The sequence below is a fragment of the Coregonus lavaretus genome (genome assembly GCF_964263955.1).
Source record: "Coregonus lavaretus genome assembly, contig: HAP1_SCAFFOLD_810, whole genome shotgun sequence".
NCBI classification, from domain to species: Eukaryota; Metazoa; Chordata; class Actinopteri; order Salmoniformes; family Salmonidae; genus Coregonus; species Coregonus lavaretus.
Window position 1 is genome coordinate 205,894 of NW_028161077.1, and position 26,717 is coordinate 232,610.

The 26,717-nt window shown below is 43.3% G+C and overlaps 1 protein-coding gene across 1 annotated transcript; it reads left to right on the forward strand.

The window, feature by feature from the left end:
• Nucleotides 1-137: 137 nt before the first annotated feature.
• LOC311121114 (autophagy protein 5-like) lies at nucleotides 138-26,717 on the forward strand. The gene is made up of 8 exons (XM_084195645.1): nucleotides 138-262; nucleotides 1,074-1,235; nucleotides 1,867-1,994; nucleotides 2,481-2,559; nucleotides 3,675-3,837; nucleotides 4,299-4,393; nucleotides 17,941-18,058; nucleotides 25,357-26,717. The coding sequence occupies exons 2-8, from the start codon at nucleotides 1,128-1,130 to the stop codon at nucleotides 25,491-25,493; spliced, it is 828 nt and encodes a 275-aa protein (XP_084051771.1). The 5' UTR covers nucleotides 138-262; nucleotides 1,074-1,127; the 3' UTR covers nucleotides 25,494-26,717.

The following is a 26,717-nucleotide window of genomic DNA, read 5'->3' on the forward strand; positions in this document are numbered from 1 at the left end:
CAAAATGACTTATCGATTACTAAGCGAATCAAAATGATCGTCTCTAACCAACAACTTTATAGGTCCTCTTTGCACTGAATACAACCATCTCGACCTGATTATTGCAATACACTACAATAAACGCTGAATGTCGCTCTATACTGCGGGTTACACCTCGTCAGGGAAAAGGGGGATTTCCTTGCATTTTTTCCTTGACAGGCGAATGATAACACCACCACGGCCCTCTTCCTTCATCGCAGCTTGTTACAAACGCTCTATAAAAGTAAGATGTTGTTCATCATTTGTCTCAAAACTTTTAGAAATGATCTGCTCCTAGTCCTACCACTTGTTTAGGGCAAACTTTCAAATATGTCCACAGCGTCGCTACTATTCCTGCCGGTGTCAGTGACAGGCTAGGTAGCATACGCAGCTATCTAGCTAGTTGGCTAGCTAGCAAGTCAATACAGAATAATTTACTGCATCAAACTTACAACCATGACATTGCATGTAAGTTGTTGCAAAGTAACTAATACACCATTGCTTAGTTAACTATGTTCAATGTAATTGTATTCCTCACCACCAGTGAAGTCGTGGCTAGTTAGTTTCAGTATCTAGCTAACACGTTAGCTAACTAGCACTTTGTATTTCTCCACTAGCGTAACGCTGGCTAGTTGGAAGTTGTGTGTTCACAAACAGTGGTAAGATTCGAACTATTTGCAGACCTGTGATTGACTGGTTCCAAAGAGAGCTTGATTGACACGTTCTGTAGAGAGCTTTCGAATATTACCGTTCTGGTGTACTCTCTCATATCAGACTGACTGTCTGTCATTGGGGCAAAATCTAGAGTTCAAACAACAACGGTCACCCTGCCACTCATAGACCGATCATTATAGTTTTAGCGATGTTTTGAGGCTATGCAGGGTTTGTTTACAATTACAATCTCATATTTTGGGTTCGGATGGGGTAAGACAGTTCAACTCATGAGGAATTGATCAATGATACTCTTCAAGAATCAATGGGTATATAACATTCATTTAAAAGTCCCACAATGGATGTACCAATCACAGATGTACCCTTTAATCTGTTGATGACAGGTAGTTTGTAGCTAGAGAGTACTTCCTTTATGTGCCACTGGGAGCGACGGGAGGATGGCAGATGACAAGGACGTGCTGCGAGATGTTTGGTTTGGTCGGATTCCGACCTGCTTCACACTTTACCAGGATGAGATCACAGAGAGAGAAGCCGAACCCTTCTATGTAAGTATGACATCACGCAGACTAGTACTCTATAAAAAAAAAACGGATGTTGCTTTGCTGGACAATGCCAGTGGAGGCTGCTGAGGGGAGGACGGCTCATAATAATGGCTGGAACGGCGCGAATGGAATGGCATCAAACTCATGGAAACCGTGTGTTTGAATTATACATTTACATTTACATTTTAGTCATTTAGCAGACGGTCTTATCCAGAGCGACTTACAGTTAGTGAGTGCATACATTTTTATTTTTTATACTGGAATCGAACCCACAACCCTGGCGTTGCAAATGCCATGCTCTACCAACTGAGCTACATCCCTGCCGGCCATTCCCTCCCCTACCCTGGACGACGCTGGGCCAATTGTGCGCCGCCCCATGGGTCTCCCGGTCGCGGCCGGCTATGACAGAGCCTGGATTATTTGAATACAATTCCGCTCCAGCCATTCCACGAGCCAGTCCTCCCCAATTAAGGTGCGACCAACATCCTGTTCAATGGACATGGCTTTTGTGACATAGGTCTAGCTAATTCAGGTCACACACATGATGACTACTGAGCTGGCTTGAGCCATGGACTCTTGCAGGAGCCTACATTGAGTACCTTTCTTCTCCCCCTCTCTGCTGTTCTTTCCTCAGCTCCTCCTACCAAGGGTGAGCTACCTGACTCTGGTCACAGACAAGGTGAAAAAGCACTTCCTGAAGGTCATGAAGGCAGAGGATGTAGAGGAGATGTGGTTTGATTTCGAGGGAACGCCACTCAAATGGTGGGTGAGCTTTAAATGACGACTTTGAGGGCTATGTGTGTTGTAAATCATTAACTTGTTTTAATAACCACTAGTGAAGATAATGGTTAGAATTCCCTGTGCCCCTCTGTAGAAACATGTGTCCTAACACAGCAGTAAAGTAAATATTTTACAGATCAACTCGCCTCCTGTCATCATAATCAATGAGGAGACTACATACCAATTGTCTGCAGTATTACATTTCAGGCACCAGGTGGCAGCCCAACACAAGCATTGGACATTTGGTTGGACATAAGGGTCCTAATCTTAAATTGACATACACACGTAACTCAGACCTTTGGGTAAATAAGGTGTTGATTTAAATTATTTCCTTTCAAACCTATTAAGCGGTTACTTAGGATCCAGCCCAAGGTGAAGGAGAGGATAACTCATTATGATTCAGGGTTGGAATAGAATGAAGCCCTGTTTCCTCTACTAATGTGGTGTGGCTGTGTTTATTCATTGCAGGCACTATCCAATCGGATTGCTGTTTGACCTGCATGCCTCCAACACTGCACTGCCCTGGAGCATCACTGTGCACTTTAAGGTACAACACAGAATTTGTTTTGCAGCAAGTTAACATAGTACATATGGAGCAGCAAGTATATTTGCTGCTCCAAATGTAGAATCCTCCAAATGCTGGGCTGTATACAGCAGGGGTTGGAACCGAAATTATTTTCCAATCGTTTTGCTCTGAATATAACAAAAAAAAATTCATTTCCGTTTCACTGTTCCGACCCAAAAAAAAAAGAGTTCTGAATCGGTTCGAACTAAAAAAAAGTAACGTTTTATATCGGTCCTTCCTGTTCCTTTTTTAACCTATGAAATCAACAGTTTTTAAAAAACATTTAGCTAATTCAATTACTTCACCAGTCAGTGCGACAAGCTAGTTGTTTACATGCATGATGGATAGACCAGTGTAGCCTATGGCGCAAGATGCGACAGAAATTTTGAGGGTGGGGAGAGAGGGTTGAATAGGAGGCTTGAAGCGCTGGGCATCTTGTTATGATATGCATTATATGAATTAGGTCCACAGAATTATACCTAGGAGGAGCGGCTTCTATGGAGGAACTTTGAATGTCCTTTAAGGTAGCTAGCTAACAAGCTTGAGCTAGCAAGCTAACAAGCCTGTGTGTGCAGAGTGGCACCAGAATTTAAAACACGCCTTACCTTTTTGTAGTTAATAAATCTAACGTGAAACATTATATCTAGGCCTATATTATACTTAATTAGCATTGAAAAAGTTAATCAGTTTTTCTCTAGCTAATTAAAAATCTATCTTCCTATCTTCTGAATCAAGCTTGTAATGTCAGTACAATCACCAGCCTATGCTTCAGACGGGGGAGGGGCAGGTAGCACATGCAAAGATTTTCAGCTTGCAGGCAGACACTGGAATACGTTTCTGAGTGACAAGGTGAGGGCTTTGCATGGGCGCTTTGTTGTGTTTTGTTGTGGGACTAGAAAAAAATGCCTGGAACGTCAAATAACGTTATTAACCGGTTCCCATGCTTTTAAAATAACGGTTCTGTTTCGAAACAGTATGGATCACTTTTGTTCCTTGAAATGTTTTGTTATTTTCCGGTTCCGGTTCCCTGAACCGGTTCCAACCGCTGGTATACAGTGCTAAAAATCAGTGCTGCCTGTGTGGTTTCTCTGCGGTAGAATTTCCCAGAGTGTGACCTGCTCCACTGCCCCTCTAACTCTGTGATCGAGGCCCACTTCATGTCCAGCATCAAGGAGGCGGACGCCCTCAAACACAAGAGCCAGGTCATCAACGACATGCAGAAGAAAGACCACAAGCAGCTGTGGATGGGCCTGCAGAACGGTGAGGGCCACACACACAGACACACACACACACACACACACTTAAGTATTTACTTTGGGACTCTGTACCCTTATTTTGCCCCTCTATTCAACAACCCCGAAACCCTACCACTCAAACCCACACCACCCACACTCTCTGAACAGTGTCTTTGCCTCAGCTGCAAAGTTGTTGTTTTTTCTCACTTACCAAAATATACTCTTTTGGAGGTTTCCATAACCAAAACAGACCAGAAACAGAGAGAGAAAGAGACAGTTACAACTCCACCCAGAAGAGAAAGCAGATCTGAAATATTTCAAAAGCTAAAATTGTGTGAAAGTGAGATACAGGGGAGGGGAGTTAGAAACCAGGACAGGTTAAAAGGGTTTCAGAAGCCTTGTAGAGCAGCCTTGTAGAGCTGGTTAAAAACAAAAAAGGAGATGGGGACAGTTTGTATGTAAATGTTGTTGTGTTGTGTTCCTCAGATAAGTTTGACCAGTTCTGGGCCATGAACCGTAAGCTGATGGAATACCCCACAGAAGAGGGAGGCTTCCGCTACATCCCCTTCAGGATATACCTGGTAAATGGGCTGATACATGTCTTGTTGACATCACAGCCTTAAACAAAAAATAAATTTCAATGATGTTGACATCAACATGCAGTGTGACCTGCAGTGTGGCATCACTGGTACTGTTGATAGATGATGTCATCGATGCAATCAAAAAAATATACGACAGGTCACAAATACGGCAATGCACAGTAATGACAGAATAGTCTTTTATCGTCTGATAAGCAAATAGAACATGATACTGTATTTAGGATATGAGAAAGCATTGAGTGAATATGAAAATCAGAAGAATGCAACAAAATACACAGTACACAAAAATACAATTTTACAACTGAAATGTGCAGCACAAACCGCACACCAACACAATCATGAATTTATTGTCAGTCAACTGCCTTGTATTATGACGATGCAGTGTAGTACCTGAACTGTCCCGTAGATGGTGCTGTATGACGGACTAGTAAGTAGCTTCATGGATAGGATACCCCCCAAGGCCAATGGCAATGATTCAAGTGGGCTGCTGTTGAGCAACTTTTTATTTGTTAGTAAGCTTGTAATTTATTGTCATCCAGTGACAGAAACAACCCTACAGAAGTGCTCAGTTGCAAAACATTTCCTGGAGATATTCAGTGAATAACATTTTCCAAACAAATGTTTATTTCGTTAAACACCTTTGATAACAGCAGATAAATCAAACAACCCTCATATTTTGCCAGATATCACCCACCCATTACAACTACAAATTAGTTAGCCTAATGTTTGTTTTGACTGTGTGCTTGGTAAGCGTTTAGTTTTACTAGTTTATACTTGGATGAGTGCAACTCAAATGATGTGCGCGGGCACAGGCAAATTCCTAAGGGGGATCCCGCGAATCCATGACTCAAATAAAATTCCCTCAAAAAATGAATAAGCGCCAGTGTATCGCCCTGAAGGTCAGGAAAACATTAGCCTGTGTATATCCCATAGTGTAGGGAAACGGCGTGGGTAAATGGTGCGCCTGGAACGGGCATGATTGTACCCAAGACTGCGTTCAATGCACTCTGCTATCCGATAAGCCCTCTGGATCGGCTCGACTGGTATATAGCTTTGCCTACCTTATTCCATAGTATTCGAGGCCATCTCTTCTCAACAAGAATAAACAAATGAAGGCATGTTTGGACGAGTCAGTGGTGAAGGGGTTCTAGCGATTATATTGCTAAATATAGATTGATGTGGACATTTCTCCAGAGGAATCAGAGTAGGTTGTCAGGGCTTTGCTGCTGTGTTACAACAGATGTCAGCCTTTATGCCCATAAAATCTCTCATCAATGTTTTCACTGGAATGTTACAATCATAAATCTATTCAAAATTAAAGACGACCAAACAGAACAATAAAATATATCATTTAAGTGTTGACTAAAACGTCTAGGCCTATATTGACTTTTAGTTGGTAAAGGAAACTAAATGTTACCACAAAATGAGATTATGAATATTTTTTGCCACTTCCAGGAAAATGCAATGTAATGCCTAGTCTTCAATTATAATATTGTGGCCAATTCTGTCACGTGGATATACAGAGCATTCCGAAAGTATTCAGACCCTTGACTTTTTCCACATTTGTTACGTTACAGCCTTATTCTAAAATTGATTAAATTGTTTTTTTTCCCCTCAATCTCCACACAATACCCCATAATGACAAAGAGAAAACAGGTTTTTAGACATTTTTGAAAAAAAGAATAAAAAAAGAACTGAAATATTAAATTTACATAAGTATTCAGATCCTTTACTCAGAACTTTGTTGAAGCACCATTGGCAGCGATTACAGCCTCGAGTGTTCTTGGGTTTGACGCTACAAGCTTGGCACACCTGTATTTGGTGAGATCTCCCATTCTTCTCTGCAGATCCTCTCAAGCTCTGTCAGGTTGGATGGGGAGCGTCGCTGCACAGCTATTTTCGGGTCTCTCCAGAGATGTTCGATCGGGTTCAAGTCCAGGCTCTGGCTGGGCCACTCAAGGACATTCAAAGACTTGTCCTGAAGCCACTCCTGTGTTGTCTTGGCTGTGTGCTTTGGGCCGTTATCCTGTTGGAAGGTGAACCTTTGCCCCAGTCTGAGGTCCTGAGCGCTCTGGAGCAGGTTTTCATCAAGGATCTCTCTGTACTTTGCTCCGTTCATCTTTCCTTCGATCCTGTCTAGTCACCCAGTCCCTGCCACTGAAAAACATCCCCACAGCATGATGCTGTCACCACCATAGGGATGGTGCCAGGTTTCCTCCAGACGTGACGCTTGGCATTCAGGCCAAAGAGTTCAATATTGGTTTCATCAGACCAGAGAATCATGTTTCTCATGGACTGAGAGTCCTTGCGGGCTGTCATGTGCCTTTTACTGAGGAGTGGCTTTCGTCTGGCAACTCTACCATAAAGGCCTGATTGGTGGAGTGCTCTAGAGATGGTTGTTCTTCTGGAAGGTTCTCCCATCTCCACAGAGGAACTCTGGAGCTCTGTCAGAGTGACCATCAGGTTCATGGTCACCTCCCTGACCAAGGCCCTTCTCCCCCGATTGCTCAGTTTGGCCGGGCGGCCAGCTCTAGGAAGAGTCTTGGTGGTTTCAAATTTATTCCATTTAAGAATGATGGAGGCCACTGTGTTCTTGGGGACCTTCAATGCTGCAGAATTTTTTTTGTACCCTTCTCCAGATCTGTGCCACGACACAATCCTGTCTCGGAGCTCTACGGACAATTCCTTCGACCTCATGGCTTGGTTTTTGCTCTGACATGCACTGTCAACTGTGGGACCTTAAATAGATAGGTGTGTGCCTTTCCCAATCATGTCCAATCAGTTGAATTTACCACAGGTGGACTCCAATCAAGTTCTAGAAACATCTCAAGGATGATCAATGGAAACAGGATGCACCTGAGCTCAATTTCGAGTCTCATAGCAAAGGATCTGAATACTTCTGTTTCTTAGCTCTTAAAAATTAGCAAAAGTTTCTAAAAACCTGTTTTCACTTTGTCATTATCGGATATTGTGTGTAGATTTTTTATTTAATCAATTTTAATGTGGAAAAAGTCTGAATACTTTCCGAATGCACTGTATAGCTATCAATAAAAAATATATGCAAAATGAAACAAAAGCCTGGTACACATTAGCTTTGCATCGGGAGTCTCTGTATTGGTTGGACAACCAATACACAGACTCCTGATGTTGTGTCCCAAAACTAGGTACATATGTAACTCATTTCACACTTCAACAGAGCATTTTTTCCCCCGCCTATAATAAAACGGTCCAACACAATAATAAAACAGTGGTTGTAAAACCACAGACACACCATGCGCAACAGGATTTCTTGGGTCTAGACAGAAATGTACTTGTGTACTCCAAACCAACGGTGGACAAAGCTATCCGGGTCCAGATGCAAAAGTCACCATTGATGACTATATTTCAACCTGCAGGCCCCCCTCTGACATCAAATTGCAGTCTTTAGTGTAAATAACGTGCTGCTTTTTATGCAGACAGAATTAATTACAACATTGACTCTAAATAACAGAGCACTCACTTCCGCTAGACTGTGCTCCTTATGGAAAAGGGAAGAGATTTTGAGGGGATGGATTTATCTGTGTCTGTGTGTCATCACGTGTGCGTCCTAGTGTGCCATTGTGCGCACTTCGTGATTGCATGCGCCAGTCTCGGTCGGCCGCCAGTTTCCAGCTCCAAAAGTGATGCCACTGTGTTACAAAGTGCCAAAGCCACTAAATCTTGCGGAAAGTGAAAATTATAATCCAACTGGGCAAAAACTGGTTGAATAAACGTTGTTTCCACATAATTTCAACCAAAAAATCAATGTGATGACGTTGAATCAATGTGGAAAACTGATTGGATTTGCAAAAAGTAATCAACATTTAGTATTTTTTTACCCAACTTTTAACCTAAATCCAATGACATGGTGAATTTGTTTGTTGAATTTACGTTAGTTGACAACTCAACCAAATGTAATTCAAAACTAGATGCTTGTATCAGAGACTGGTTACATTGTTTCTCGGCAGGTATACCTTTTTCTCCTGTGACTAAATGTTTACTCATCAACTGAATGGCAGCCCCACTAACCTTTTTATGTTGGTTTTGAGAGGCACCTTCTTCTAGGAAACTAGGTTGACAGTTTCTTAAATGTCTCTACGGGGTGATTTGACGGTGACACAACTGTTTACAAGCCCTGCTTGTGGGTGTTAAGGCAACAGATGTGAAAGCCATTGGGCATACTGTTGCAAGAATGTCTCACTCACTAATTATGTTACATAACACCCAGAATACCCACGCCTACAAAATATTATTCAATATTCCTTTTCCCTGTTGTGTGTGTGGACTACTGTAGGGAGAAATCAGAGGACGAGCTGGAATAGAATGAATGGAAAGGGAATCAAACCCATGGTATATTATAGGCTACAGTATAGTGTTAAGCTATAGACCTAGGTGTTATGTTTATGATGTTTAAGCTAAACAGACTGGCTCCTTCATGTAGGAGGGAGACATCCAATTCCATGAGAAGTAGCCTACATGTATACTGTACATTACATGGTGCCTCAGTGGTTGAGGAAAATGAGAGCGCCAAAAAATCCCCTTGGAATTTTTATTTACCAATGGAAGGTCTTGGGCTCAGTGGGAAAAGTGGTAACGCTTTCTCTCCAACTCACTCAGTGAGGGGGATTTGATTATCTGGGCCGGGTTACCCCGGTGGGAGGAGTTGTCACCGGGTGAAAAGTGATTGCATTCATTTTAGAGCCGGGCTGGCTACCGGGAGTGAGCTAGGTGCCCCGTTCAAAGTCCACGGCGAAGTCGGCTCAAAACAAAAGTAACGCAGCCTAGACTAGATTAAGCACGTGGAGTAATGAACAGATTCTGTGTTTTTACATGCAAAAGTGTAGCTCAGTTGGTAGAGCATGGCGTTTGCAATGCCAGGGTTGTGGGTTCGATTCCCATGGGGGACCAGTATGAAAAAAAAATATGTCTGGATAAGAGCGTCTGCTAAATGACTAAAATGTAAAATGTAAATGATTGCTTATCTGCCTTCCCAATGAAAACTAGTTTGAAAATTCAAACATATATTTTATGGAAAAGAGATGTTATGTTTCTAGACGATGCACCATGCTGCGCAGATTACTGTTAGATTTGAGAAGGGCACTCCTCCCTCACCGCCTTTGCCCGTTCACGTCACGGGCCAATAATAATCATTATTATATTGATTGACGTTCGTGCACCTCAGCCACCAGTTTACTGTCAATTAGGCGGATTGAATCCACACAGGCAATAAGGCTATGGGTTGAGTTCCTTTGCTCGCATCAGTCAGGGAGAGCGAGTCTCTTTTCACCTGACCTCTCTCATCGTCGTAGAGCTAATGACGCATCGCTCTTGGGTGTCGCCAGGTGGTACTCTGTTAGCTCTGGTGTCACGCGAACTGAAAAGAAAGTGTCACCGTCCAAAAGTATCGCGCTTCTCTCCAGGATCAATGGCCCCCTCTTTGTATGGTACCCAGGTCAATTATTCATGACGGTTTTAAAAAATGCAACGAAGTAGCTGTCACTTATCGCACTCTCTCCACTCCAGCTCTCAGCATAATCCCGCACAAACTCTGCGCTTCCTGTCAGTGAGTCACTCTTTCTGGTAACCCGAGAGACAGCTTCACGCCTTTGGAGCCACCTTCCCGACCTCGCGCCCGGCGGTGTTAGTTACAACTCCGTTACCCGAGCCCTCCCGTCGCCAGTTTCCTTTTCACAGCTCCATGGTTAGTTGCTATTGTGTATCAGACACACCGTTTGTCACCCTGTTTGTCACCTCGGAGGCCCCTGGTTTCCCCGAACTGATAGCCAAACTGGTTTCCCAGAACTGATAGCCAACTCCATCGCCGGTGTCCATGTGCGAACGCCTGATCTTCTGGACCATATCCAGCGAACGGCACCTTTCTCATGTGCCCTCAGATCAGAGATTGGGTAGCAAGCACCACTTTCAATATTTCACTAGATGTGTCTGTAGGTGGACTCCTGTCTTCAATAGGTCGTTATCAATAAAACATCTCAAAACGGTGCAGAGCGTTAGATTTGGCTGCTGGGGGGCAAGGAGACCCCCAGCTCCACTAAAGCCATTGACAACTGCATGCCATTTTCAAGGGATTGTTAAATGTTATAACTATTTGGTTGTAATATCATCACCTCTAGAAGAGCATAGTCAGAACTAGACATTTTAGATTATTCCATGCAAAACAATTGCGCACATTTAGCTCTATCATCAGAGTAATACAGCAAGTAACTGCGTGCTTTTCATGATTACTAAACATCAATTGATCATGTAATTTCAGATGCGTGACAGTAGCCTATCCATTTGAAATGTAGCTAGCTAGCTAAGCAAACAACGTGTCATTTAGCTTGCTTCATCAGAGATTAGTCTTTTGGAAAGAGCTTGACATCGGCAAGTCCTCGTCCTGGAAAAGTTGTCAGTCGGACTACTGTCATCACTACTATAGATGACAAGCAAATTAAACAATATTTGGATATAGCCATCTAGTTTATCCCTTGAAAGTTAGCTTGTTTACTAGCCATATTGACGTAATCTGTTATTAGCTAGCTAGCCAATTTGACGTGGTCTGTCAATCAATGTAGCCTATCATACCAAGGTCAAATTTGTTTTATATTGGATATTCGGTTTTCTCTCGTCAATAGCTATTGAACCAAGCATGCCATGACTATGAAGATGGTATATTCTGAATCGGGGTGGATAGAGAAAAAATCACAGCTTTTTTGTTGTTGAAATTTCGATATATATATATATATATATATACAGCTCTGGAAAAAAAGTAAGAGACCACTGCACATTTTTCTTAAATCAGCATCTCTACATGTATGACAGCCATTCCATTCCAGTGTCTGTTGAATTCGATCACAGGCACACCTCATTCTACTGAAATAGGTACTGATTAGGTGATCACCTGAACCAAATCTTATTTAACGAGGAAAAGTATAAAAACCACCGCTGTGGTCATCACTATCCTCTTGCAATAGGACCAGCTGGATGGCAAAAACAGTGCTTATACTACCTCAAAATTAATATTAATCAAAAAATAACTATTGACCATGCTAAAAGAGTTGAAAAGGTACGTTTTGAGTGAGGAAAAGAAGGGTTCAATTCTGGCTTTACTGGCAGAGGGATACAGTGAGCGTCAGGTTGCTTCCATCCTTAACATTTCAAAGACGGAGGTTCATAAGAACAAGGTCAAGCAGCAGACATTGGGGACAACAAAGCTACAGACCGGCAGAGGGCGAAAACGACTCTTTACTGACCGGGATGACCGCCAACTCATTCGAATGTCACTCAACAACCGTAGGATGACCTCAAGTGACCTACAAAAAGAATGGCAAACGGCAGCTGGGGTGAAGTGCACGGCGAGGACGGTTCGAAACAGGCTCCTAGGGGCAGGGATGAAGTCGTGCAAAGCTAGAAAAAAGCCCTTCATCAATGAGAAGCAAAGAAGAGCCAGGCTGAGGTTTACAAAAGACCATAAGGATTGGACCGTAGAGGACTGGAGTAAGGTTATCTTCTCTGATGAGTCCAATTTTCAGCTTTGCCCAACACCTGGTCATCTAATGGTTAGACGGAGACCTGGAGAGGCCTACAAGCCACAGTGTTGCACCCACTGTGAAATTCAGTGGAGGATCGGTGATGATCTGGGGGTGCTTCAGCAAGGCTGGAATCGGGCAGATTTGTCTTTCTGAAGGTCGCATGAATCAAGCCACGTACAAGGTTGTCCTGGAAGAAAACTTGCTTCCTTTTGCTCTGACATTGTTCCCCAACTCTGAGGATTGGTTTTTCCAGCAGGACAATGTGCCATTCCACACAGCCAGGTCAATCAAGGTGTGGATGGAGGACCACCAGATCAAGACCCTGTCATGGCCAGCCCAATCTCCAGACCTGAACCCCATTGAAAACTTCTGGAATGTGATCAAGAGGAAGATGGATGGTCACAAGCCATCAAACAAAGCCGAGCTGCTTGAATTTCTGCGCCAGGAGTGGCATAAAGTCACCCAACATCAATGTGAAAGACTGGTGGAGAGCATGCCAAGACGCATGAAAGCTGTGAAAATCAGGGTTATTCCACCAGATATTGATTTCTGAACTCTTCCTAAGTTAAAACATTAGTATAGTGTTGTTTAAAAATGAACATTAACTTATTTTCTTTGCATTATTTGAGGTCTGACAACACTGCATCTTTTTTGTTATTTTGACCAGTTTTTTGTTATTTTGACCAGTTTTGACCAGTTTTTGTTATTTTGACCAATAAATGTTCTAAATGACAATATTTTGGGGGGGAATTTGGGAGAAATGTTGTCAGTAGTTTATAGAATAAAGCAAAAATGTTAATTTCACCCAAACACATACCTATAAATAGTAAAACCAGAGAAACTTATATTTTTTGCAGTGGTCTCTTAATTTTTTCCAGAGCTGTGTGTATATACACTGCTCAAAAAAGTAAAGGGAACACTAAAATAACACATCCTAGATCTGAATGAATGAAATAATCTTATTAAATACTTTTTTTCTTTACATAGTTGAATGTGCTGACAACAAAATCACACAAAAATTATGAATGGAAATCAAATGTATCAACCCATGGAGGTCTGGATTTGGAGTCACCCTCAAAATTAAAGTGGAAAACCACACTACAGGCTGATCCAACTTTGATGTAATGTCCTTAAAACAAGTCAAAATGAGGCTCAGTAGTGTGTGTGGCCTCCACGTGCCTGTATGACCTCCTTACAATGCCTGGGCATGCTCCTGATGAGGTGGCGGATGGTCTCCGGAGGGATCTCCTCCCAGACCTGGACTAAAGCATCCGCCAACTCCTGGACAGTCTGTGGTGCAACGTGGCGTTGGTGGATGGAGCGAGACATGATGTCCCAGATGTGCTCAATTGGATTCAGGTCTGGGGAACGGGCGGGCCAGTCCATAGCATCAATGCCTTCCTCTTGCAGGAACTGCTGACACACTCCAGCCACGTGAGGTCTAGCATTGTCTTGCATTAGGAGGAACCCAGGGCCAACCGCACCAGCATATGGTCTCACAAGGTGTCTGAGGATCTCATCTCGGTACCTAATGGCAGTCAGACTACCTCTGGCGAGCACATGGAGGGCTGTGCGGCCCCCCAAAGAAATGCCACCCCACACCATGACTGACCCACCGCCAAACCGGTCATGCTGGAGGATGTTGCAGGCAGCAGAACGTTCTCCACGGCGTCTCCAGACTCTGTCACGTCTGTCACATGTGCTCAGTGTGAACCTGCTTTCATCTGTGAAGAGCACAGGGCGCCAGTGGCGAATTTGCCAATCTTGGTGTTCTCTGGCAAATGCCAAACGTCCTGCACGGTGTTGGGCTGTAAGCACAACCCCCACCTGTGAACGTCGGTCCCTCATACCACCCTCATGGAGTCTGTTTCTGACCGTTTGAGCAGACACATGCACATTTGTGGCCTGCTGGAGGTAATTTTGCAGGGCTCTGGCAGTGCTCCTCCTGCTCCTCCTTGCACAAAGGCGGAGGTAGCGGTCCTGCTGCTGGGTCCTCCTACGGCCTCCTCCACGTCTCCTGATGTACTGGCCTGTCTCCTGGTAGCGCCTCCATGCTCTGGACACTACGCTGACAGACACAGCAAACCTTCTTGCCACAGCTCGCATTGATGTGCCATCCTGGATGAGCTGCACAACTGAGCCACTTGTGTGGGTTGTAGACTCAGTCTCATGCTACCACTAGAGTGAAAGCACCGCCAGCATTCAAAAGTGACCAAAACATCAGCCAGGAAGCATAGGAACTGAGAAGTGGTCTGTGGTCACCACCTGCAGAACCACTTCTTTATTGGGGGTGTCTTGCTAATTGCCTATAATTTCCACCTGTTGTCTATTCCATTTGCACAACAGCATGTGCAATTTATTGTCAATCAGTGTTGCTTCCTAAGTGGACAGTTTGATTTCACAGAAGTGTGATTGACTTGGAGTTACATTGTGTTGTTTAAGTGTTCCCTTTATTTTTTTTGAGCATTGTGTATATATATATATATTTTTTTTCTTTTTCTTTTTTTCTTCTGGCTTTCAATCTTCAATTGCTCTTACACAAAACGTGCCATGACCCTGATTCAGAATATACCATCTTCATAGTCATGGCATGCTTGATTTTAATAGCTATTGATGAGAGAAAACCGAATATCCAATATATATATCTTTTTTTAACCTCAGTGCCTATCATGTCTGTCAGCAGCAATTGTTATTAAACTCTTAAAAACAATGTTGAAAAGGGATCATGTTAGCTAACTTCACTATGTAGGTCTACGTTGCAGTTGGAGAGGAAAAGTACATTAGGTCTACTTACCACTGTTTAGCCAATTGTACAAAGTTTCTACCGACATTATTAGCTAACAGTACATCGACAAATGCACCCTTCTGTTGCTTGACAGGCAGAGCCCACAAATGATGGGAAATTAACCTAAACCACTTATACTTTTCAGGTATAGTTCACTTTCATTTTATATCACTCAAATATCCAATTAATGGTGGCCAATATTAAGCGATATCATGAGGCTACCCTTATACAGTGGTATGAAGAAGTGTTTGCCCCCTTCCTGATTTGTTATTTGTTTGCATGTTTGTCACACTTAAATGTTTCAGATCATCAAACAAATTTAAATATTAGTCAAAGATAACACAAGTAAACACAAAATGCAGTTTTGAAATGAAGGTTGTTATTATTAAGGGAAAACAAAATCCAAACCTACATGGCCCTGTGTGAAAAAGTGTTTGCCCCCCCTGTTATAACACAACTCAACTGTGGTTTATCACACCTGAGTTCAATTCCTCTAGCCACACCCAGGCCTGATTACTGCCACACCTGTTCTCAATCAAGGAATCACTTAAATAGGACCTGCCTGACAAAGTGAAATAGACCAAAAGATCCTCAAAAGCTAGACATCATGCCGAGATCCAAGGAAATTCAGGAACAAATGAGAAAGAAAGTAATTGAGATCCATCAGTCTGAAAATGGTTATAAAGCCATTTCTAAAGCTTTGGGACTCCAGCGAACCACAGTGAGAGCCATTATCCGCAAATGGCGAAAACATGGAACAGTGGTGTACCTTCCCAGGAGTGGCCGGCCGACCAAAATTACACCAAGAGCGCAGCGACGACTCATCCAAGAGGTCACAAAAGACCCCACAACAACATCCGAAGAGCTGCAGGCCTCACTTGCCTCAGTTAAGGTCAGTGTTCATGACTCCACCATAAGAAAGAGACTGGGCAAAAATGGCCTGCATGGCAGAGTTCCAAGACGAAAACCACTGCTGAGCAAAAATAACATTAAGGCTCGTCTCATTTTTGCCAGAAAACATCTTGATGATCCCCAAGACCTTTGGGAAAATACTCTGTGGACTGACGAGACGAGTTGAACTTTTTGGAAGATGTGTGTCCCATTACATCTGGCGTAAAAGTAACACCACATTTCAGAAAAAGAACATCATACCAACAGTAAAATATGGTGGTGGTAGTGTGATGGTCTGGGCCTGTTTTGCTGCTTCAGGACCTGGAAGACTTGCTGTGATAAATGGAACCATGAATTCTGCTGTCTACCAAAAAATCCTGAAGGAGAATGTCCGGCCATCTGTTCGTGACCTCAAGCTGAAGCGAACTTGGGTTCTGCAGCAGGACAATGATCCAAAACACACCAGCAAGTCCACCTCTGAATGGCTGAAGAAAAGCAAAATAAAGACTTTAGAGTGGCCTAGTAAAAGTCCTGACCTGAATCCTATTGAGATGCTGTGGCATGACCTTAAAAAGGCAGTTCATGCTCAAACCCTCCAATGTGGCTGAATTACAACAATTCTGCAAAGATGAGTGGGCCAAAATTCCTCCACAGCGCTGTAAAAGACTCATTGCAAGTTATCGCAAACGCTTGATTGCAGTTGTTGCTGCTAAGGGTGGCCCAACCAGTTATTAGGTTGTAGGGGGCAATCACTTTTTCCCACAGGGCCATGTGGGTTTGGATTTTGTTTTCCCTTAATAATAACAACCTTCATTTCAAAACTGCATTTTGTGTTTACTTGTGTTATCTTTGACTAATATTTAAATTTGTTTGATGAACTGAAACATTTAAGTGTGACAAACATGCAAACCCAAAAAAAATCAGGAAGGGGGCAAACACTTTTTCACACCACTGTATCTGAAATTACATGATAAATTGATGTTTACTACATGAAAAGCATGTAGTAAACTTGCTGTATATCTCTGATGATAGATGGAATAATTTGTATTTCTGACTATCCTCTTCAAGAGGTGATGATATTAAAACCAAATCGTTATAACATTTAACAATCTCTTGAAAGGGCACGTAGTTGTCAATGGTTTTAACGAAGCTGGGGGGTTCCCAGCAGCCAAATCGAACGTATTGTGACGTTTTATTGATAACAACCTATAAGCCATTACAATGAGCTCATCGTCCGATTTCTCCTCCCACCAGCCTCCCTTGTATTGCCACTAACTTTTAATCAGAGTAGCCTCTGATTGAATCGTCAGACTTTGGCCTATTTAGTGGCATATTCATTTGAGGCGCAGTTCCTTAGGGCTTGGGTCTGTGCTAGAAATAATCTAGTCATGACGTGTAGCCTAGAATAAGCACTTAATTTAATGTTCTTGCATTAGTGGAATTGTGTTATTGCATAAAAGTACTTGAGTAATTAAGTAACTTATTGCAAACAGGATACATGTTTTGGAATATTTTTTTATTTTCACACTGTCAATTAGGTTAGTATCTTGGAGTAACTACAATGTTGTTGATCCGTCCTCAGTTTTCTCCTGTCACGGCTATTAAACTCTGTAACTGTTTTAAAATTACCATTGGCCTCATGGTGAAATCCCTGAGTGGTTTCCTTCCTCTCCGGCAACTGAGTTAGGAAGGACACCTGTATCTTTGTAGTGACTATTGATACACCATCCAAAGCCGAATTAATAACTTCACCATGCTTAAAGGGATATTCAGTTTCTGCTTTTTTTGTTAATTACCCATCTGCCAATAGGTGTCCTTATTTGCGAGGCTTTGGAAAACCTCCCAGGTCTTTGTGGTTGAATCTGTGCTTGAAATTCACTACTCAACTGAGGGACCTTACAGATAATTGTATGTGTGGGGTACAGAGATGGGGTAATCATAAAAAAAGAATGTTAAAAACTATTATTGCACACAGAGTGAGTCCATGCAACTTATTATGTGACTTATTAAGCACATTTTTACTCCTGAACGTATTTAGGCTTGCCATAACAAAGTGGTTGAATACTTATTGACTCAAGACATTACAGGTTTTAATTCTTGATTAATTTGTGAAAAATGTTAAAAACAAAATTCCACTTAGACATTGTGGGGTATTTTGTATAGATCACGGGCACAAAATCTCAATTTAATCCATTTTAAATTCAGGCTGTAACACAACAAAATGTGGGAAAAGTCAAGGCGTGTGAATACTTTCAGAAGGCACTGTATGTAATTTATTTGTCATGCTCTGATTCCTCTCCGTGTAGACAATGAGTGACAGGCCGTTCATCCAGAAGTTGTTTCGCCCCATCTTGCCCGATGGCCACACACACACACTGGGGGATCTGCTGAAGGAGGTGTACCCCGTGGCCATATCCAACGATGGTACGTACCTACACATAGACATTGCACTACACTAATTACACCTGTACTACATACAGTGAGGGAAAAAAGTATTTGATCCCCTGCTGATTTTGTATGTTTGCCCACTGACAAAGAAATGATCAGTCTATAATTTTAATGGTAGGTTTATTTGAACAGTGAGAGACAGAAAAACAACAAAAAAATCCAGAAAAACGCATGTCAAAAATGTTATAAATTGATTTGCATGAGGGAAATAAGTATTTGACCCCCTCTCAATCAGAAAGATTTCTGGCTCCCAGGTGTATTTTATACAGGTAACGAGCTGAGATTAGTAGCACACTCTTAAAGGGAGTGCTCTTAATCTCAGCTTGTTACCTGTATAAAAGACACCTGTCCACAGAAGCAATCAATCAATCAGATTCCAAACTCTCCACCATGGCCAAGACCAAAGAGCTCTCCAAGGATGTCAGGGACAAGATTGTAGACCTACACAAGGCTGGAATGGGCTACAAGACCATCGCCAAGCAGCTTGGTGAAAAGGTGACAACAGTTGGCGCGACTATTCGCAAATGGAAGAAACACAAAATAACTGTCAATCTCCCTCGGCCTGGGGCTCCATGCAAGATCTCACCTGGTGGAGTTGCAATGATCATGAGAACGGTGAGGAATCAGCCCAGAACTACACGGGAGGATCTTGTCAATGATCTCAAGGCAGCTGGGACCATAGTCACCAAGAAAACAATTGGTAACACACTACGCCGTGAAGGACTGAAAACCTGCTGCGCCCGCAAGGTCCCCCTGCTCAAGAAAGCACATATACAGGCCCGTCTGAAGTTTGCCAATGAACATCTGAATGATTCAGAGGAGAACTGGGTGAAAGTGTTGTGGTCAGATGAGACCAAAATCGAGCTCTTTGGCATCAACTCAACTCGCCGTGTTTGGAGGAGGAGGAATGCTGCCTATGACCCCAAGAACACCATCCCCACCGTCAAACATGGAGGTGGAAACATTATGCTTTGGGGGTGTTTTTCTGCTAAGGGGACAGGACAACTTCACCGCATCAAAGGGACGATGGACGGGGCCATGTACCGTCAAATCTTGGGTGAGAACCTCCTTCCCTCAGCCAGGGCATTGAAAATGGGTCGTGGATGGGTATTCCAGCATGACAATGACCCAAAACACACGGCCAAGGAAACAAAGGAGTGGCTCAAGAAGAAGCACATGAAGGTCCTGGAGTGGCCTAGCCAGTCTCCAGACCTTAATCCCATAGAAAATCTGTGGAGGGAGCTGAAGGTTCGAGTTGCCAAACGTCAGGCTCGAAACCTTAATGACTTGGAAAATATCTGCAAAGAGGAGTGGGACAAAATCCCTCCTGAGATGTGTGCAAACCTGGTGGCCAACTACAAGAAACGTCTGACCTCTGTGATTGCTAACAAGGGTTTTGCCACCAAGTACTAAGTCATGTTTTGCAGAGGGGTCAAATACTCATTAAAATGCAAATCAATTTATAACATTTTTGACATGAGTTTTTCTGGATTTCTTTGTTGTTATTCTGTCTCTCACTGTTCAAATAATCCTACCATTAAAATTATAGACTGATCATGTCTTTGTCAGTGGGCAAACGTACAAAATCAGCAGGGGATCAAATACTTTTTTCCCTCACTGTATACCTCTTACACACACACACACACACACACACACACAGTACACACACAGTCCCACAAGAGAAAGCAGACCTGTTTTTTCCTCATTGTGCTATCAAAGGGTGCTCTGCATCTTACAGGAAGCCAGAGAATAAAAGACATCAGCCATGTAGGTCTATTTTATTTACATCGTAAAAGAGGACTTTTAGAGATCAACGCTCAGAGATAAAAACACACGAGAGGCTCAAGGAGGGAAAATAGTTGCCCTCATGTGAAAGAGTGAAAAGCGAGGGGGAGGGTAAGAAAATAAATAGTGGAATGAGGAGAGACGCTAGATGGAGAGAAGAGGGAGCGATGGAGAAAGAGAGAGAGAGGCAGCCTAAACAGGTAGTGTCTAGAGGGGTGTGCAGAGGAAGTAGATAAGCAGACAATGGAGATGTGAGACAGAGGACCCGCAGGAGAATCACCAGCATGGAGCAATGCACCACTACCATTACTAGTGCTCTGTCTATCTGCCTGCCTCTCTCTCTCTCTCTCTCTCTCTCTCTCTTTCGCTCTCTGTTCTTGCCTCCCTCACATGTCTTTGTCTTGCTCGCTCCTTCTCTCCCACTCTCTCTTGCTTTATCAAGAACCGCTATATTTTCTTTTTTTATCCACTTCCTGTACTTATATGATATCTTTTATCCATTTCTCTCTTTTCTCAATTCCTTCCCTCTCTCCTCTCCCTGCTCTGTCTGAGGAGGGTGGTTGGCTTGGCTTGATAAAGGTGAAAGTGCTGCTTTGTCTCCTGTCGTTTGTTGTGTTTCCCTCTCTTCCTCGCTGGGGAGATGGGTGTGTGTGATAGCGGGGGATTATAGTGGTGTGTTTGGGTTAGAGGGACTGGGGGGGTACTCAGGCAGCCTAATGGTGGCATTGTTCACTGACGTATTCTGGGGACCCGATTCCTTGTGAGGACCAATCGGATAAGGATGTCTCTGCACTCGACTCTGTGATGTTTCAAACATCAAACCAACATTTTAAAACATTCCCCTCTGTTTTGTCTGGAAGCCTTAATGGCCGTTCAAGGATCCCGAAACCTGTCAAACTGAACTAACCCAACGAAACTTGTAACCCAGGGGTTATATTAACTGGGGATTCCCAGCATATGGCAGCATAATACTCAGATGAGTCGTACTGTTGCCGGACCGGACCGACGTTCTTCCACCCACGCAGGAAAATCGAACGTCAACATCTTATTCTGATTAGCGGTCGGTTGGTCAGCTTTGACGTCTGCGAACGCTTTGTTTTGACCAAGGTATTAGACATGGTTTGACTGGGTTAGAGACAGGAGAGATATGTCTGAACAGTACCGCGTTTCTCCCCATGTATGACGCAGGACAAATTCAATTGAACAAGACTCAGAAATAATTGCCTCTCGGAGGGTCGAAGCCTTACGAGAATTCCCCCGTCATGTCTTTTACAGATGTGACATGTTTCTTATAAAGAAAAACTGGTTTTGTGGTGATATTTCTAATAAGCGGAGAATGCAGAAATCCCCCCGACTGACAAGCCCACGCGCCAACAATACTCGCCTACACACCCCTCTTATTGATTTTACTCATTCATGGTACAGCCCACAGAACAAAGGAGTGAAACTATTGGCCAATCCGCCCACACAGAACACCACAGTCAGTATCAATAGCGTATCCAGTCTCTTCTCATCAAACGGGCCGTCTCACTGTTCAGAGAGCGGGGGTGTTCTGGGTTTCAGTGGTTAGTTTGATATGAGGGACGATGGGTGTGTGAGGTGTTGCTAGGTGTTGAGTAGGGGGAGGCAGAAATGAGACAGAGGTATCCAAGTCAATACCTTATGGTCTATTTATTGTATACCTGCAAACTCCATTTCCCTGTTCTTTTTTTGAAATGCAGTTGAGTATATTTATGAAACAACAAACTACCTAACTTGCTGACAGAAATTACTCTTATGAGACATCATAAAACAAACATGTCTTTCAGGTCTAGAGAGATTTATTGATAGATTTACACCTGTCAGTTCCCCCTAACATACACACATATTTCTTGTTGGCCGGTCAGTGTGTTGGTTGAGTTCTGGTGTAACTGTTTAGTCTTGGCTGGCCTCGCTGCAGGGAAGAATGGGGTTGCGGCCGTCTTAAATAGGACTTGGCTATACTTAAGTAACAAAACATAATGTCTTGACTGTTAGTCGCGCAATACACAACCGCAATGTGTGTTCATGAGTGTGCAAATTTGGCATATAAAATGTTTATACAAACTTTGGTGGTAGTATTCCTCTTTGGAAATAAGTTATGGAGTTATACATTTCTAGAGTGTTTTGGGATTGGGGCCAATAAAGTTATGTGTTTTGATTAATTCCATTAACATTAATCAAACACATAACTGTATTGGCCCCAATCCCAAAACACTATAGTAATGTATAACAACAATGCATGCATCCCAAATGGCACCCTATTCCCTAAATAGTGCACTGCTTGTGACAAGTGCCCATAGGTCTCTGGTAATAGGGTTCCATTTGGAACACAACCCATGTTAATGGCTCACAGCAGCACAGTGTGATTCACATGGGAAAACATCTCTGTCAGTCAGTCTTTCTAAGATCCCTGTCCTAATATGATGTAACTTTCCAGTGAAACCTATGAGATATCCCACACCTTCTGGCCACAGTATAGAAGGATCCATGGAAAATACACAATATAATTATATCTAGAGGACTCTAAATCCTTCCACTATGACACAGCACTTTCACAACGTTTCAGAGGAGAAATAAAGATGAATCACGTTGGTCTCCACCCTCTGAAAAAGACATGGCAACCATACGAGGGCCCACCAGACCATACAATCTGTGTGCGGATATTCAAGTTGTGTGTATTTGGGATGATTTTCCCATGTGTCATAATGAGAGTGCCAGGGGAGCGCCCCTCCTCCCCCCACGTGTGCCTGCTACTGTCAAGAGAGAGGGAAAGACAGAGAAAGTGTGATTGCAATATGAATGTCAGTACTTGTGACTGTATTGATCATATGTGTGATCATAGGCTATACATGTAAATTGCTATGCATGGCTACATAGTGTGGCAAGGTAGCCTAGCGGTTAAGAATGTTGGGCCATCAACCACAAGGTTGCTGGTTCGAATCCCCGAGCCAACTAGGTGAAAAGTCTGATGTGTCCTTGAGCAAGGCACTTAACCCTAATTGCTCCTGTAAGTCGCTCTGGATGAGCGCATCTGCTAAATGACTAAAATGTTAAAATGTACATGGCTGGAACGGCATCATGAACACAGGCCACAATCGGTGATGCAGTTTTATTTTCTCAACAGCAGTAGTGGGATCACGTTATTTAAATGTAATAGGCCTAAACCATATACATAAAAACTCTTTGGGGTCATCTGTAGTGTACAGTGCTGTGAAAAAGTATTTGTCCCCTTTCAGATTTTCTCAATATTTTCATATTTTTGATACTGAATGTTATCAGATTTTCAACCAAAACCTAATATTAGACAAAGGGAAACTGAGTTTACAAATAATGATTAAAAAATATATATTTTATTGATTTATTGATTTAACAAAGTTAATCAACACGCAATTCCCCTGTGTGAAAAAGTAATTGCCCCCTTGCACTCAATAACTGGCTGTGCCACCTTTAGCTGCAATGACTGAAACCAAATGCTTCCTGTAGTTGTTGATCAGTCTCTCACATCTCTGTGGAGGAATTTTCACCCACTCTTGCAAGCAGAACTGCTTTAACTCAGCAACATTTGTGGGTTTTCAAGCATGAACTGCTCATTTCAAGTCCTGCCACAACATCTCAATTGGGATTTGGTCTGGACTTTGACTAGGCCATTCCAGAACTACAAATGTATTGCTTTTTACCCATTTTCATGTAGACTTTAATATGTGTTTTGGATCATTGTCTTGCTGCATGACCCAGCTGCGCTTTAGCTTCAGCTCACAGACGGATGGCCTGACATTCTCGTGTAGAATTCTCTGATACAGAACAGAATTCATGGTTCCTTCTATTAAGGCAAGTCGTCCATGTCCTGAGGCAGCAAAGCATCCCCAAACCATCACACTACCACCACCATGTTTGACTGTTGGTATAAGGTTCTTACTGTGGAATGCAGTGTTTGGTTTTCATCAGACATAATGGGACCCATCTCGAATTCTACACGAGAATGTCAGGCCATCCGTCTGTGAGCTGAAGCTGAAGCACAGCTGGGTCATACAGCAAGAAAATTATCCAAAACACTCAATCAAGTCTACATGAAAATGGCTAAAAAGCAACAAATTTGAAGTTTTGGAATGGCCTAGTCAAAGTCCAGACCTAATCCCAATTGAGATGTTGTGGCAGGACTTGAAACAAGCAGTTCATGCTTGAAAACCCACATGTCGCTGAGTTAAAGCAATTCTGCATGCAAGAGTGGGCCAAAATTCCTACAAGAAGCATTTGGTTGCAGTCATTGCAGCTAAAGGTGGCACAACCAGTTATTGAGTGTAAGGGGGCAATTACTTTTTCACACAGGGGAATTGGGTGTTGCATAACCTTGTTAATAAAAAATAAATGTTGTTATATGTAAACTCCGGTTCCCTTTATCTAATATTAGGTTTTGGTTGAAGATCTGATAACATTCAGTATCAGAAATATGCAAAAATAGATAAAATCAGAAAGGGGGCAAATACTTTTTCACGGCAATGTATATCCATACTGTGTACCAGTCTGCAGGTGGGTGTGCCTGAGGAGATTCTTACTAACCCTAGATGCTTCACACTCAGACAGATGTTTCAAACGATTGTAACGGTCGTTCAGATATTACGTGTACATGCAACGGTATGCATCTTTTGGTACCGTATGAGGAGAAACGGTCAGTGTATGTGTGTGTAGTCATATAGACAATGAGCTCCTACATGACTTGACTACGGCCCCCTCCAGTGTTTGACCCCGCCCTTCCCCTCAGCGCTCTGATATGAGTGGGTGAAAGGTCGTGACCTGGGGCCCAGTGTCTCTGAGGGGGTGGGGCTACTGTTGCTTTGAGTAAAACCAGTAACTTACAGACATCAATGTACACACATACAACAAATGCCCATTGAGACTTACTCACATTCACACCCATTCAGATACGTTTACCTGCTGGCAATCTTTCACACATATTATGCACATAGCCATACATCCAAACACAGAGAACGCATGCAGATGATCATACTAACTCACACTCAGTCTCTCTCTCACACACACACACACACACACACACACACACAGAAACGCACACGCACACACCTCGTCGGGCCGTCAGAGTGAGTGAGGCTCATTTGTCTTGCTGTGTGACCTGTGGTCAGTCCCAGGGTCAGGCCTGGTCACTGTGATTGATTCATCTGTCTGTCGCTAGCCGAGAGGCTTCGGTCACTCTGAGGTGAGAGGGACAACTTAAACACACACTCACTTAACAATCGCTTGCACACAGACACACGCTCTCACACTTACCACCAACCCACGCTACAATCTATGAGTAGTGATGTTTAAAGAATTTTTGAGCATTTCTGTTTGTAGGAATAGAAATGTATGGAGTCTGACACAAAGTCAAAAGTATTTTCTCTTCCTCAATCCCTCCCCCCCCCCCCCCCCCCTCTCCCTCCCTCCATGTCTCCCTCCTCTCTCTCCTTATACAGACGAGTCCAAGCGCTACCAGGTGGTGATCCATGGGATTGAGCCCCTGCTGGAGACCCCGTTGCAGTGGCTGAGCGAGCACCTCAGTCACCCCGATAACTTCCTCCACATCAGCGTCATACCCGCGCCTAGCGACTGACACCCCTGGCAAAGTTTGGTAACACCCGGCAACTGGGAACGTTGCAAACTCAGAACGGGCTCTTTAGAGAGCAGGAAAACCCACGTGACTGGGGGGACGAAGAGTGACGCAATCGCAGTGTGACGTCATCTCATTCAAGTTGTCCCAAAAAGGAGCCCACCGGAGAAAATGTACCCTTCTCTGTTCTCTTTTCCTCTCCTCCTCCGCCCTCCCTCTCTTTTGGACCTTTACCTGTTTGGGGAAAGTTGTTCTGCCCAAAATGTGGAAGGCCTAACTGAAAGAGAGATCATCCGTTAAAAAAGAGAGGCAGGGAGATTCAGCTTACCACCACCTCTCTCCTCTTCCTCCTCCTAGAGAAAGAGACAGGGCCCAGACATGCCTAGTGGGACCCCCTACAGACAGAAGTTGCCTTAGTTTTCCCAAGTCACGTCATGCGCTAAACGGCTGGACGTTCATAAAGTCACACTGAGTTTACATGGTTGTACTGTATGCCACTGAGGAGTGAAAGGGGATTTTTAAAGACTTCATTCTTTCTCTCGCTCTCTCTGTCTGTAAATTCTCCATCTTCCTCTCACTGTATTTCCTGTCTCTTTCTTCTCTCTCTTCCTCCCTCCCCCTCTTTCTCTCTCATGTGTCATTTACTGCCGATGCTCTCTCATCTCCATAGCTAATTATCTATTGGAATTCCTCCTGCTGCTAATGAGACCGCTAAACTCCTGTCTCCATGCCAAGCCTTGGGGTTGTGTGTGTCTGTGTGTTGTAATTAGAGACATCATTTATAGTCTCCTAGAGGGGCATGGAGGGGGTGAGGAAGGTGTGAAGAGTCCGAATGGAATCCTGTCTGTCTTCTCTCTTGTGTGTCTCGTGTCAAAGGAAGACGGAGCCAGACATGTAATTTGGAGTGTGTTGTTGCAGTCGGAGGGGAGGGAAGCTTGTGATGATGTCACACCTGTCTCAGCATGTCGGGCTTCCTCATTCGCCGCCTAGGAGGATAGGAATAGGGGAGTTTACAGCTCTGAGTCGGGGCTGGGCTCGACGTGTGGTACGGTCTGAGGGGTAGGCGTGTGCATACGTGTGTGTATGTACACGTTTGTATGGGTACTTTTTACACATTTTGTTACAAAGTTGGATTAAAATGGATTTCATTGTAATTTTTGGTCAATTTGGTCAATGATGTACACAATTCTCTGATGTCAAAGTGGAAGAAATGTTTTAACATTTATT